Source organism: Sylvia atricapilla, unplaced genomic scaffold (assembly GCF_009819655.1).
Source record: "Sylvia atricapilla isolate bSylAtr1 unplaced genomic scaffold, bSylAtr1.pri scaffold_91_arrow_ctg1, whole genome shotgun sequence".
NCBI lineage: Eukaryota > Metazoa > Chordata > Aves > Passeriformes > Sylviidae > Sylvia > Sylvia atricapilla.
Window position 1 is genome coordinate 72,651 of NW_027077172.1, and position 15,152 is coordinate 87,802.

At 56.9% G+C, this 15,152-nt stretch overlaps 3 protein-coding genes across 3 annotated transcripts in view; 1 reads left to right on the top strand and 2 right to left on the bottom strand.

The window, feature by feature from the left end:
- The window catches only part of LOC136375105 (uncharacterized), a 72,503-nt gene extending 66,635 nt beyond the window's left edge, over positions 1-5,868 (bottom strand). The window contains exon 1 of the mRNA XM_066340466.1: positions 5,667-5,868. The gene's annotated coding sequence lies outside the window, so the exon portion shown is untranslated. The remainder of the gene's footprint in view (positions 1-5,666) is intronic.
- LOC136375104 (uncharacterized) lies at positions 1,294-3,312 on the bottom strand. Its single transcript, XM_066340464.1, has 2 exons — positions 3,203-3,312; positions 1,294-2,908 (listed from the first exon to the last, which is right to left on the bottom strand). Exons 1-2 carry the CDS (start codon positions 3,263-3,265, stop codon positions 1,898-1,900), a joined length of 1,074 nt encoding a protein of 357 aa, XP_066196561.1. The 5' UTR covers positions 3,266-3,312; the 3' UTR covers positions 1,294-1,897.
- Positions 5,869-8,463: 2,595 nt separating the features above from the next.
- LOC136375107 (zinc finger protein 436-like) lies at positions 8,464-14,853 on the top strand. Its single transcript, XM_066340467.1, has 2 exons — positions 8,464-8,557; positions 13,219-14,853. Exon 2 carries the CDS (start codon positions 13,246-13,248, stop codon positions 14,170-14,172), a length of 927 nt encoding a protein of 308 aa, XP_066196564.1. The 5' UTR covers positions 8,464-8,557; positions 13,219-13,245; the 3' UTR covers positions 14,173-14,853.
- The last annotated feature ends 299 nt before the right edge of the window (positions 14,854-15,152 follow it).

Below are 15,152 nucleotides of genomic sequence, written 5' to 3' on the forward strand. Positions count from 1 at the left end.
AGGTCCCAGGACTGACCTAGAATGGACCGAGGATGGACCCAAAATGGACTGAAAATGGATGCATGATGGACCTAAAATGGGCCCAGGATGCACCAAAACAGACCCAAAATGGTCCCAGGATGGATCTAGGATTGACCCAGGGTGGATCCCAGTCACGAGTTTCACACTTTTGTAAGCTTTGGTCTGTTTCCATATTGGGGTCAATTATCCAATTACAGTTCCAGGTTATGAAGCCTCAAGACAATGGGGTGGGGACACTGAGCTGGGGACACTGGTATGGGGACAATGGGGCGGTGGCACTGGGCTGGCACAGGGAGCACTGGGCTGGTGGCACTGGGACAGGGCTGAGGACACTGGGCTGAAACTGGGTTGCTGACACTGGACTGGTGGCACTTGGGTGGTGACGGTGAGACAGAACTGAGGACACTGGGCTGGTGACACTGGGATGGGACTGATGGCACTGGGACACAACTGGGGATGCTGGGACAGGGATACTGGGTCAGGTGTTGGGAAAGATGGGACAGGAAGGGCTTATGGATATGATTGTCTGGTAAGAAATACTGGAGATGTAAAACCTGTGAGTGAAAGAGAAATGAAGGCCAGCTTTGAGATGGAGGCATGGCAGGCAGGAAGACGGTGATTAGCTGGAGATAGGCTGAAGGACAGAAAATAAAAGGACCCAAGAATGCAGCCCCTCTCCACCCTGCTAAGGCATCAAGGAAAAAGTAGATAAGAAAAGTCGTCTTTAGAGTTTAGAATGTAGGATGATATGGTAATTTAGTAATTCTCATAGGTTGCATGCAAAGTTTGTCGGTTTTGTATCTTGCGCCGGTTGGTCACTGTAAATTAGAATATTCAACACAAAAGGAGATATAATGTATTGTAACAAGGTCCTCGCTCTCTTTTCCTCTTGCCTCTTTTCCACTTCCCTCTTGCCCGCTCTCTCCCTCTGCTTCTTTTACCTCCCTCTCTCCTCCTGCCCTGACCCCGGCACTCTTCTTACCTCTCTTAGCCCACTTAGCCTTTTTACCTCCCTCACCTCATTCCCCCTCTCCCTCTCTCTTTGGGGCTTCTCTCCAGCCGAGGCTGGTGGCTGAAGGCAAAGCCCTCTTTACCCATGGCCCTTACAATAAAACCGCGTGTTTCTAGAATATCTCAGGGCTGCAGAGTTCCTTGTCCCTGCCATTCATGGATGTCCCTACAGAGGGGATTTGAATTCCCCATTCCAAGGGAGGCTCAGGCTTTCCCTGGCACACCCCTGTCTTTCAAAATAAGGCAACACCTTTCTCTGAGTTAGTTATAAAGTAAAAGCTAGTTTTAATATAAGTTATAATAGTTATAATATCAAAGCATTTCAGCATTGTGCAGTCTCTATTTTATTATTTCGCTAAGGCCTAGGATACAAAATCGATTTATTATGCTGCCATTTATGTCAGCTGTACAGTGCACACATAAACTGATAGATTATGTTATACCAAAAAGCAGCTGAAAGGAATTATAAATTGTACTGTATCAAAACTGTTGTGATCAATAACAACAAGCAAAAGCCGATATATGAATGCAGAAGCCAATATTGTATTTTCATTGATATTGTCATTGATATTGTCATTTATAACCCAGGTCTGGGGCTTTTCCAACAGGCACTGAGGGGGCTCATTCACCCTCTGCCTTTGCGTCCTTGAGTGTCCCCAAGTGTCCCTGAGCATCCATGCATGTCCCTGAGTGTCCCTAAGCATCCCTGGTGTCCCCAAGTGTTCCCAGTGATGTCACCCCAGGAATTCCCATCAGGATTTGGGACAGTCTCAATGAAAATTCCTGGAAAATTCCCCAAATTTGTGTCAAATCCCATGTGGTGAGGGGCAAGGGACAACTGATACCAGCGATGTTCCCAATGACGTCACTGCCCCTGTGATGTCACATTGGTGACCTCACTGACCCCCAGCAGCCTCGGGATGTCCTCCATGGCTTTTTGGCACTGCTCAGCCACTGCACGGCCAAAGGGGCCACCAGGGCCACCAGAGTTACCACAGGGACTCCAGAGGACCTTGTGGATTTCCTCAATTATCACCAGCAGGTGATCCTTGGTCAGGCGGGCACTGGCCTCCCACATCCATTCCGCCCCACACAGCCGTTTGGCCTGGGCCAGCACAGCCTCGGGGTCATCAGGGGACTTCTCCTCTGTCCACTCCTCGCTGCCCTCGAGGCCATCGAGCCAGGAATCCAGGTCCCAGGGGAACTCGGTGCCTCCAACACACAGATCTGTGAAGCGCCCCAGCAGCTCCCGGGCCTCCTTCACCTGCTGTCCCCTACTGGTGGCCACCTCCACCTGCCTGGTGGCCACGACAGGCTCTTCCCTGCCCTCAGTAGCCGCCGCCACAGGGGCATCGTGGGGGACCATTGCCGAGGGCAGGGCCACTGATGGCTGTGGGGCTGTGGCTACCAGGCTGTCCCCAGCTGTCCCTTGGCCAGGGGGGATCTTGTCCCACAGGTCTCTGGCCAGGCTGGTGGCAGTGGCCTCGGCAGGGTCCTCATTGGTGGCCTTGTTGATGGCCTCATTGGTGGCCTCGGCAGTGTCCTCGTCCTCCAAGGTGCAGAAGATCTTCATGGCGACCACATACACCTTGTCCCAGTTGGGCTCGAAGGTGTTCACCGACTCCCGCCAGACTCTCTCTGCGGTTGTCACATCGGCCTTGGTGGGCCTCGGGGTGGCCCTGAGGATGGCCAGGCCCTGGCGCACGGAGATGACAGCGTCGTTGTCCAGGGTGTTCTGCAGGAACCAGATCAATCTTGACAGGTCTCTGTGCAGGGACTTTGGGTACAGGAGCGGCCACACATCCTTGTGTGGCGCGGTCACAGTGGCCGCCAGCTCACCCAGGATGGCCACCATGGCCACCAGCGCCTCCAGATCCTGGGGAGGGGACAGGGACCTCGTGTCTTCCTGGGGTGACCTCCTGGGGTGGCTCCTGTGCCCTCCCAGGGTCCCCTTTGTCTCCTCCCTGGAGACCTCAGCTGTCCTCTCTGTCCCTTTGTCACCCCCTCATCCACTCTTGCCTGCCACCCCCTGTTGTCCCCTCCTGCCAGTCTCAGTGCCCTTCACCTCCTGTCACCTCCACCCTTCCTCCCATGCCATCCTGTCCCCTCCTGCCACCCCCCCGTCTCCCCCCTTGTCCCCTCCCGCCCTCCTGGGCCAGGATTGTGGCACCTTGCGTGGGTCCATGTCTGCTGGACACAGTCTGGGGACACTCCAGGGACACTCTGAGGACATTCCGAGTGGCGAACAGGACCTGGTGACAGTCGCAGACACACGGGGTTGTGGCACAGCTGGGAGCAAACAGGAAGAGGAAACAGGAAGAAGTGACATCACTGCCACAGTGTCACCACAGCAATGTCACCAGCCCGGTGTCCCCAGTTTCACCCTGGTGTCCCCACTCCCATTTCCACCGTGCCAGTGCCACCACCCCAGTGAGTCCCAGGGTCACCCCAGTGTCCCCAGTGCCACCCATGGCATCAGCCCAGTGTCCCCAGTCCCCTCCCAGTGTGCCCATCCTGGGGCAGCAGAAGATCTGAACTGGTCTGAACTGGTTCATACTGGTCTATACTGGTCAGGGCAGGTAGAAGTCTCTACTGGTCTCTATATATACATACTGCTCTGTACTGGCCTAAACTGGTTTACACCACTCTATACTGGTCCACACTGGTCCATACTGGTTTTTATTCACACACAGCCTCTGGCAGCACCATCAGCCCCATGGCCAGCCCTTGCCCAGCCCAGAGCCCAACTCATCCAAACTGCTCTGTACTGGTCTATACTGGTCTGTACTGGTCCATGCTGGCCTATACTAGTCTATACTGGTTCATACCACTCTATACTGGCTTATACTGGTCCATACTGGTCTATACTGTTCCATACTGGTTTACACTGGTCCATACGGATTCGTACTGCTTTTTACTTACGCCATTCGATCCTTTCGTTTCCTTTTAGGCCCCGCCCATTTCCACGCCCCCATTTCTCCCCCGCCCATTCCAGTTATCCTTTCCTGCCGCTCCTAGGCGACGCCCCCTCCTCTCCCCATTGGCCGCCGCTCCTGCGGCCCCGCCTTTTTTCCCACGCTCCCATTCCCAATCCCCGCTCCTTCTCCGCTCTGCCGCTCACCATTGGCCTCCATCTGCGGCCCCGCCCCTCTGTGGGCGTGACCAGACGACAGATCGGCGTTTATTGAAAGGCTCCGCGCAGCCGCGGCCCCGGGGGGTGGAGCCAGCCCGGCCCCGGCGGGGCCCAACGCGGGCCGGGGGCTCGGGGGAGCGCAGGGGCGAGGGGCTGGGGGCGTTCCGGGGGGTTCAGTTAATGGGGGGGCCTCGGGGAGTTCCGAGGGGGTTGTGTCAGTGATCGGGACGTCCCATGGGAGGGGGAGAGGCGGTGAGTGGGGGGTCCTGGCGCACTGGGGGGGGCTCATGGATCGGAGGGGCCCCAGCAAATTGGGGGGGATCCCTGATGATAACGGGGGGGTGGAGGGGGCCATCGCCCAAGAAACCCCCGCCAGTGCTGGGGACCCCCCTGTGCCCCCCAAGTCCCGCTCGGGCCCCCCCAGTCCTGGCGCTGTTCCCGGGGGGTGAAAGGGGAGGGGCCGGACCCCCTGGGATGGGTGGGGGGCACAAAAGGGGGTTCGAGCCTCATGCTCGGGGGGGGTCAGTACACGAGGGGGGGTCCAGTCCCAGTGCTCGTGAACAGGGAGGGTCCCAGTGCACGAGGATGATGAGGATGGTGATGGGTGAGGGTCCCGGTGCTTGAGGGAGGGGCTGGTCCTGGTGCAGTTGGGTCCTGATGCTCGGGGGTGTCCCTGGTGGGTGTCCGAGGGTGGCGTGTGACACAGAGAAAGACCCTGGGGACACCGCGGACCCTCGCACGGGGGCGGGGTCGCTCCCGGTGACACACGAGGGGCTCTTGGTGGCACGAGGAGCTGGGGACACTCTAGTGTCCTCAAGTCTCCCCAGTGACACCACTGTCCCGATGATGTCACAACAGTGTCATGACTGTCCTCCAGCCGCCTGGGGATGTCTTCGATGGCTCTTTGGCAGCGCTCAGCCACTGCACGGCCACGGGGGCCACCAGGGCCACCAGAGCTGCCACTGGGACTCAAGAGGAGGAAGTCGATTTCCCCAAGTGTCACCAACAGGTGACGCCTGGCCAGGCGGGCACTGGCCTCACACAGCAGCTTGGCCTTGGCCACTATGGCCGCCAAGGCCTTGGGGACATCGCGGGACACCTCCTGTGTCCCCTCCAGGGCAGCCTCAATGTGCCCGAGCCCACGCAGCAGCTCCAAGGGGAGCACCTTGGCTTTAGAACACGTGACCTCCAAGTGCTTCAGCAGCTCCAGGGCCTCCTTCTGCCGCTGTCCCCTCCTGGTGGCCATCACAGCCTCTTCCCTGGCCTTGGTGGCCACCACCAAGGGCAGGGCCACTGACGGCTGTGGGGCTGCGGTCACCTGGTTGTCCCCAGCTGTCCCTTGGCTGGGAGGGGTCTCATCCTGCAGTTCCCCAGCCTGGCTGGTGGCAGTGGCCTCGTTGGTGGCTGAGATCTTCCAGGTATTGCAGAGCTCAGTGGCCTTGCACTCCAGCAGGTACCAGTTCTCCTCGAGCAGGCGCAATGACCCCTGCCAGGCTCTGACCGTGGCTCTCACATCAGCCCAGGTGACCCCCGAGGTGGCCTCAAGAGCGGCCACGGCCTGGTCCAGGGAGGTGACACCATGCTGGTCCAGGACATTGACACTGGGGTGGTCCAGGGTGTCCCGGAGGGTCCAGGTGAAGTCCCTCAGTTTTTTGTGCAGGGACTCTGGGTACAGGAGCGGCCACACGCGCCTGTGTGGCACAGTCACAGTGGCTGCCAGCTCACCCAGGGTGGCAACTGGGGCCACCAGAGCCTCCAGCACCTGGGGAGGGGACACAGGAGGTGGCGGAGTCCTCATGGCACTTGTGGCTTCCTAGATTGGACTCTGTGCCCTCCCGGGGTCCCCTTTGTCCCCTCCCTGGAGGGCTCAGCTGTCTCCTCTGTCCTTTTGTCACCCCCTTGTCCCCCCTGCCACCCCGTGCTGTCCCCTCTGCCACCTCCCGCTGTCCTTCCTGCCGCCCCCTGCCACCCCCCTGCTGTCGCTTCCCCGCCACCATCCTCACTTCCTTTCACCCCTCTGTCACCTCCTCCCTTCCTCCCACCCCTTCCTGTCCCCTTTGCAGTCCCCTGTCCCCTCTACCACACCCATGTCCCCCCTGTCCCCTTCCACCACCCCGCGCCGGGATTGCCGCACCTCGCGGGGCTCCATGGCCGCTGGGAACACGGCGGGGACGCCTTGGGGACACTCTGGGGACACTCCGGGTGGCAAACAGGACCTGGTGACAGTCGCAGACACACGGGGTTGTGGCACAGCCGGGAGCAAACAGGAAGAGGAAACAGGAAGAAGTGACGTCACTCCCCAGTGTCACCATAGCAATGTCACCAGCCCGGTGTCCCCAGTCTCACCCCAGTGTCCCCACCCCCATTGTCTCTGTGCCAGTGCCACCACCACAGTGAGTCCCAGGGTCACCCCACTGTCCCCAGTGCCACCCATGGCATCAGCCCAGTGTCCCCAGTCCTCTCCCAGTGTCCCCATCCCAGGGCAGCAGAAGATCTGAACTGGTTCATACTGGTCTATACTGGTCTATATTGCTCTATAACTGATCAGGGCATGGGAAACTCCATCGTGGTCTGTACAAATGCATACTGGTCTGAACTGGTCTGAACTGGTCCCTACTGCTCTCAGCTGGTCCATACTGGTCCATACTGCTCTACAGTGGCTTATACTGGTTTATACTGGTTTACACTGTCCCTACTGGTCTAAACTGGTCTATACTGGCCAGGGCAGGTAGAAGTCTCTACTGGTCTGTATATATGCATACTGGTCTATACTGGTCTGAACTGGTTTATACCACTCTATACTGGTCCATACTGGTCCATACTGGTTTTCATTGACGCACGGCCGCACACAGCACCATCAGCCCCACGGCCAGCCAGTGCCTGCCCAGAGCCCAACTCATCCAAACTGCTCTCTACTGGTTTATACTGGTCTGTACTGGTGTGTACTAGTCTATACTAGTTCATACTGTTCCATACTGATCCATACTGTTCCATACTGGTCTGTACTGGTCCATACGGGTCTGTACTGGTCCATACATATCCGTACCGGTTTTGACTCAGACCAGTAAATCCTCTCGGTTCCGTTCAGGCCCCGCCCATTTCCACGCCCCCCTTCCTGCCACGCCCAATTCCTCCCTCCCTTCCCGCCTCTGCCAGGCCACGCCCTCTCCTCTCCTCATTGGTCATCGCTCCTGCGACCCCGCCTTTTTTCCCACGCCCTTCCTAATCCCTGCCCCCTCCCTGCTCCGCCGCTCACCATTGGCCACTCCTCGCTGCCACGCCCCCTATGGGCGGGGACAGAAGCCGGATGGGCGGTTAATGAAAGGCTCCGCGCAGCGGCGACCCCGGGGGTGGAGTCAGCCCGGCCCCAGCGGGGGGCCTCGGGGGGCCTCAGGGGGTGCAGCCGTCATGACCGCACGGGGGGGTCTGGGTGGGGTCCCAGGGATTGGGGGGGTCCTGCTGAGTGGGGGGGGCGCGGTGAGGGGTGTCCCATGGGTATGGGAGGGGCGGTGAGTGGGGGGACCTGGCGCACTGGGGGGAGCTCATGGATCGGGGGGGCGGTGAATGCGGGTCCCGGTGCATTGGGGGCCCGGGTAAATTGGGGAGCGTCTCTAGTGATAACGGAGGATCCCGGCTGATAACAGGGGGGAAACAGGACCGAGCCCCGAGGGACCCCCCGGTGCCGGGGACCCCCCTGTGCCCCCCAGTCCCGCTCGGGCCCCCCCAGTCCCGGCGCTGTTCCCGGGGGTGAAACGGGAGGGGCCGAACCCCCGGGATGGGTGGGGGGCCCCACCTCACTTGGCTTTGCTTCGTTCTTCCCAACGCTGCGGGAAAACGACTTTGGGAGTTTTCTGCCACAAATCTCCCCCCGCCTCCGCTCAGCCCGAGGGCGTTGGGGGTTTTCCCTTTCGGGGGAAATCAAAGCCACGCGCTGATGCTCCTAATTCGGGCCAGGAGAACCGACGGCTTTCCTCGGAGCCGGTGGCGGCGAACACGCAGGGCTGGGCCAGGCGGGCCGGGAGCTGCGGAGAACTTTGTTTGTGTTTTCAGCTCAATCCCGACTCGGGCCCGGGCCCGTCCCGGGGCTGTTCCTCATCTCCGGCTTTCCCCTCACACAGCCCGGGGGCGGGGCCTGAGAGCGCGGGGCGGGGCCGGGCCGTGTGCAGAGCCCGCCCCTCGCTGGCCGCCATTGGCCGATTCTGCCGTCAGTGCCGGTGGTGGCTGCGCACTGATTGGGCGGAGCGGGGCCAAGCCCGGCCCCGGGGCCGCCCCCGGGGCGCCCGTGGCCGGTTGGAGGCGCCATTGTGGGAGCGCGTGTGCGACCCCGGGAGCGGCGGCAGCGGCCGGAGCCCGCTGAGGCGGCGGCGGAGCTCGGAGGCGGCCCCAGCGCAGGTGGGAGCCGCGCTCGCTTGTGCCGGGGCTCGGGGCCGGCTGCGGCCGGAGGGGGCGGCAGGGGGCTCTGGCGGCTTCCTTGTGCCGTGTGGGCGCCGTGTTGCCCGTGGCCTGAGGGCGCTGCGGGAGCGGCTGCCCGCGGTCTCCTTCCCGCCGCTGCCTCGGCAGGAGCCGGTGCCGGAGCAGCGCTGGCCCGTCCCGGTTCCCGTGGGTAGGACGGAGGTGGCCGCCCTGTCCCCGGGGCTGTGCGGGAACATTCCCGTCGCCAGAGGTTTGTGTCCCCAGAGGAGACCGAGGAGTCCTGTAAAAGTGACTTTATGGATGAGCAAAGGGAGAGGCCGTGCGGCATTTGCCGTGGGCTCTCTCCAGTTGTTGTAGGACGCGGGCTCCTTTTTATCCTGATTTTCCCTTCTGCATCTCCCTGTCCCTTTGCCCAGTGGCGAAGGGACTTGGAAAGTTGCGACTTCCCGATCCGCCTCCGGCATGTCCTCGTTAATATGCACCCCGCTTTTGTGTAACATCCGATGTTCATGGCTCTGTTCAATCTTTGTTCTTCTTCTCCATGGTCAGGAATTTCGCGGGACCTTGGCTGAGCAGCAGTCCGTGTCAGTGAGTAACATTTTCTGGAAGTGATGGTTTCTCCCGTTCCTTCCTCATCCCCAAGTCCCTGGCCCTATCTCCAAGCAGATTCACTCCCTGACTCTGTTTTTCCTTGCTGGGTCCCCTTTGGCTTTGGGCTCATTGTCAGTGAGCTCCTTCCCTGTCCTTCTGTAGCCGTGTGTGGCTCAGGAGGCCTGGCTGCCACCTGCATCCCCTTGCTCAGCTGCTGAATGAGCTGCCCTCAGCAAGGTGTCCTGCACGGCCCCAAGATGAGAGTTGCTGCAGCACAACAGAGGACAAAGAGCATTCGTTTAACCTCTGGTGTGCCGGGGAACCACGAAACGATGCCCCATTACCATCCTTTCCACGTTTGGACTGAAACATGAGCTGTTTTCTTCCCTCCTTTGTCATCTGTTTCACCACTTTTCGGTGTTGGCTATTTGCCAACAGTAGTTTGAGTCATTTAATTTTCCACAAACTCTTCCTTCTTTTGCTGATAGATAATCTGATCCCTTCCCATGGAGAACTGTTGCATTCCTCATCTGAGTGGGCTGATCAGCAGGAAATTCAGGAGCGGGATCTGTCTGGTTGGTTATTATTTCGAGGACATCTTGTAATCTAATTCTGCCATGGAAATGATCTATGGGTTCTGTGGCTCCTGATCTGAATTATTTCGGGTTCCCAGGGGATGGTCCCTGGTGTTGTAGGATTTGTTCTGGTGGCTGTTCGTCTTTTCCCCATTTTTGTATGCTCCCTCCAGCCAGGGATGCATCAAGTGATCACTTTTCTGTAATTAAATCATAACATACTTGGATTCCAAACTGATTTCACTGAATCTGTGGTAGCAAAAAACTCCAGTGGTCTATTACACCCTATAGGCAGTGACAGCACATGTTGGAGTGGGGAGAGGGATGATTCCCCCCTCACTTATTGTAGTGAAGGTTTCACAACATTCTCCATTTGCTGTTTCCCTTTGCAGCTGAAGCAATTTGTGTTGCAGAGTCAGAAATCCTCACTGTGGGCTCTGCCTTTGGCTGTGCCAATTCCATCTGTGCAAGCAGGCAGAGCTTGGGCTGAGGGCCAGAGGGAATCAGCCCAATTCCTCCCCCAGGCAAGAAGAGCCTGGTGATTGTCCACACTTTTCCCCAGCAGTGTTCATTTGCATTTCTAAAGCTCCTCTCCTGGCTGCCTGGAGCAAAGATTCTCTTCCAGAGCAGCCATTGAATGACTCACAGGTGGTCCCCCCACAATCTGCTTTTTTTTATTTTCGTTTTTATTTTGTTTTTTACAATATTCTATTAACTGCTTATGCGTTAAGGGGTCTCCCTTAAAGCTCTTCTTGTTTTGCAAAATGCAACATTAAAAAACTCGTACCAAAAGCTTTCCATCACTAAGAGCCAAACAAAATCTACACAGAAACATTTTTGACTAGATTTTCCCAAACTTTAAACAGTCTAAACCCATAGAAATCCATTGGTTTAATGTTAATGGCTTCCTGGTTTTTAGTATTTGGTTTCCTATTGGAGCCGGATTTCTTTGCCTCTGATGTTAATTAGATTCACACTCCTGGATTTCCTTATCAGCCTTTTCCAGAGCAGGTGTCTCCAACTCTTCCAGGGGCAGTGTCTGGGGAAGATGTTGGTTGCTGTTTGCTGCTGGTTGTCGTCTTTGTGGGTGTCTTTTCTGGCTATTCCCAGTCTGCTGAGATGTTAAACTCATCTCTGTGGGTGGTTTAACCCCCTCAGGGATTAAACTTCAATAAACCTTTAAAATTCCTTTCCCCAGGGCAAAGGCAAAGCAAGCCTGACTAGAGAAATAAGATTTTTTTAAATTTACACTTGGTCTATTTCCCATCAATGTGATCCCAGTGAGCCCAGTGTGTGAGTGTGACTGAGAGCCAGAGTGGAATTGTCCCGGTGCCTTCCCCAGCCCCTGTGGCAGTGCGGGCACAGAAAGGCCTGAAGCTCAAGCAGTGGCAGCAAGGCTTGGCCCCCAGTGTGTGGAGATGGCCGAGGAGGTGGCCAGGCAGACGATTCCAGCAGAGGATCTGTGGGCAGGCACAGGGGCTTCCCCCGCTGTGGAGCCCTGGCTGCTGCTCCGGTGCCTTCAGTGCTGCTCAGTCGTGGTGCAGTGTGGAATAAGGACTGCACAATTGGGAATTGTACAGCAGGTTTGTTTTATTCCAGCTCCAGGGACACAGAGGGGATATTTCCACCAATTGTGTGTGCTTAGTCGAGACAGGTTCCAGGTTTGAATACACTGAGATCCCACAGAACTCCAGCTCCCTGCCCACCCATTCTCTGCCCATTCTCCACCTTCTTGGACTTTATATTACAATCAGTCTTTGATAGTGCTACGCCTTCTGGGGGTTGGGGTCAGGGGTGTCCTGATGAAGTAAGAAGTCTTCCTCGGTGTTGGCTATTGGACCTGAATCTCTGAGCAGATGCAGTGAAGGTTTGGCTAATTCCCAGGTCAGTTTTCTCAGGCCAAAAACAGGAGCCTGGTTCTTGCTGGTTTCTTAATCAACTGCTTCTGCTTTATTGGGTCTTCACAATAGCTAAGTCCCTCTTTCCTGAGTTTTGAGGATATACATCTTCTCTCTACAGCCTTTGCCTAGCAGCTAAATTCCTGTGTATTCTGTTCATTGGTCCTTCCTAACAAGTTACACTCCTGTGTGTTCTGGCACAAGTTGTTTCTCTCCTCGGGCCCTGGGCTTCATCCCTCAGGGGCTGTGGAAACTCTGCCATGGCCTTTGCCTTCAGCTCGGCCTTTTCCTCCTCCCTTCTTGCCTTCCCCTTCTGTGCCTTTGTGACCAAGTGCTGCAGGGGCTTCTTGTGGCCCTGGTGCAGCCCCCCTGAGTGCCTGTGGGTGCTCATCCTCTGACAGCTGCTGAGCTCTCTGCAAATCATTCCTTTCTCCAGCCACCCAAACCAAATCCTTACAAGATGACCTCGCTCCCTCCGTGTATAATGCCCATTTGGCAGCCGTTCCTGGCTGCTGTCCCTTGTTCTCCCCGTGCCCTGCAGAGCCCGTATCCCAGAGCCGGGGCCTGTGGTGCCGCAGTGTCCCAAGGCGGCTCCCCCGGCGGGCAGGGCCGGCAGCTCCACGGGGCCGGGCAGCGGCCGGGGCGTCCCGCAGCCTCCTGGGGGCCGGGGGCCAGTGCCGGCCCTGCCCGGGGGGTGCTGGGGTCAGGCAGCGCCCGGCGCTGAGCCCCGGCTGCCCCACAGCCCCGGCCCGGCCCCGCAGCTCCCATGGGGTCTATTGAATTGTTGGAGTATGCAGCCTCCTTTTCATCCTGATTTTCCCAGCTGCATCTCCCTCTCCCTTTCCCCTTTGGCTGAAGTAGTTGAGAGGTGCAGACTTCCCAATTCACTTACCACATGCCCCCGTAATCTGCACCCCACTTCTGTATAGGTAATGATATTCAGAGCTCTGTTAAGTCTTTCTTCTTATCGAAGTTGATGAATTTCGCAGGACCTCGGCTGAGCAGCAGTCTGTGTGGTCAGTTAATAACATTTTGTGGAACTGGTGGCTTCTTCTGTAGCTTCCTCATGTTCAAGTGCTTGGCCCTATCTCCAAGCAGATTGTCAGCATCTGTTTGTAGAGACATTTTCCTCTTCTTCCTTTCATGGGGGTCCCCCGTTTGCGGGACATCGCCCTGGAGCAGGGTGTCGCCCCTTGCTGCAGCCCCACCCCTCTGGCAGCCAATCAGGGAGGGCGGCACTGATGACTCACCAGTTGCCAGGCAGACCCGCAGCTCTCAGCGTTCCCCACCTGTGTCCCCCCCCTCGGCCCCAGCGCCCCCCGCGAGGGGAATTTGGGGAGGTGGGAGGGGAGAGGTTTTATACGGGGATGAATTTTTATATATTAGAGGAGTTTTTGTCTGACTCTGGGTGTATGGAGGGCTTTTGATCTGTCTTTATATCTGGAGAACTTTTAGGCAGAATCTTGGTGTTTCAGAGGTTTTCACAGACACACGGTGCCCATTGACTTCTAGAGAATAACTTGGGCAAGGAGGAACCCCCAGCCTAAGGTGCTCTTTTGTTTTCTCCCCAAACCAGGATTTTTCATTCCCAAGGAGTGCCCAGATGGAGGAGGAGGAGGAGGAAAAGCCCCGCAGATCCCGCAGGAGGAGGGTCTGCAAACCCAGCCCAGGGAGCTGTGAGGAGGAAAGGCCCCCCCTGTGCCAGGAGAGCGGCCGGAGATCCAGCCGGAGCTCAGAGCTGGAGGAGAAGCCTCATGGAGAGGAGAAGCCCCACAAGTGCCTGGAATGTGGGAAGGGTTTCAGCCGTAACTCCTACTTGATCCGGCACCAGGTGATCCACACTGGGGAACGGCCCTATGAGTGTGGGGAGTGCGGGAAGAGCTTCAGATTAAGCTCCCAGCTGATCCGGCACCGGGTGATCCACACAGGGGAAGGACCCTACACCTGCTGGGAATGTGGGAAGAGCTTTGTATGGATCTGCAATCTGAGAACACACCAGCATATCCACACTGGGGAGAGGCCTTACGAGTGTCCTGAGTGTGGGAAGAGTTTTCAGACCAGCGGCAATCTCCTCAAACATGAGCGGATTCACACGGATGAGAGGCCTTTCCGCTGTCCCGACTGTGGGAAGGGCTTCAAGTATAACTCAGACCTCATCAAGCACCAGCGCATCCACACTGGGGAGAGGCCCTACGAGTGTCCCGAGTGTGGGAAGAGGTTTCAGAGCAGCTCTGATCTCCTCAGACATCAGCTGATTCACAGTGATGAGAGGCCCTTCCGCTGCCCTGATTGTGGCAAGGGCTTCAAGTATAACTCTGTCCTCACTGCCCACCGGCGCATCCACACCAAGGAGAGGCCCTGCGAGTGTCCCGAGTGTGGGAAGAGTTTCTCCAGGAGCTCAGCCTTGACCCAACACCAACAGAGGCACCGTAAGGGAATCCCTGCAAGTGTCCCGAGTGCAGGAAGAGCTTCGTGTGCTGCTCCAGCTCCATCCCCCATGGGAGGATTGGCTTTGGATGATCCCCAGTGACCCCTGTTGGGCAGAGCCCTGGTGATCCGTGGTCCTGGTGATCCGTGTTTGGGGGACACCTTGCTGGGGGGAATCCACATCTCCCTGTCTCCTCGTGGGCACCTGGATGAATGCAGGGGCAGGAACGTCCATCGGGACACAGACCAACACTGGGAATTCCTTGGGGAGGGCAGATCTGTTGACTTCCTATCCCAGAAATTCTTTTGTGTTCACTCCTGTCTTCTGCTGGCATCGAGGAATACTGGATAGTTTTGGAGATCTTTTTCAACCTCAGGGATTCCACAATTTTGATTTGCTGTTGCCCGAGGGCATCTTTTGCAGTCACATGGTGATGATCTCGGGCAAATACCAAGATTTTGGAGAGAGTGGGGTGGAAACCCCTCCAGAAATGTTCTTCCCTCCCTCCCAAGAATGTGGATTTTCAGCCGACATGGACAGGGAAATGCTTTCCTTTTGGCCTTGATTTGCGTTTCATTTCTCTTCATCCATTTTAATTATCCGATGTCGCTGTTAGGGACATGGAAGAACGAAGCAGGCAGCAGCAGGTCAAGCAGGAAAGCTTCCTACTTTATTTTCTCTGACTCCATCTTATATACCTTTGAGAAGCAGGCCAGAGATTGGCTACACAGAGAGCCACCTGTTCTACCTCGTTGGTGAACATCACCATCAATCAGCTTTCTCCTCCAAGAGAGAAATATGCAAATAATTAGATAAATTCTATAAATATATGTAGTTTACTTTAAGCTGCATAGGAACAAATGCAAACAATAAAAGCAAGCAAACTTGAGGTAACAATCCAACAGAGGGTAAAAATAAAGACATTGAACTAAGCTGTGGTTGGGATGATGGGGGGACATTGACATGGTGGGACATAGACATGAAGAGTGACATGGAGACACATGGACATGGCCCTGGCCATTCATGGTGAGACAGAGTGACATGGACACAGGTGCAGATTTGGGGGACAATGACAGGGATGG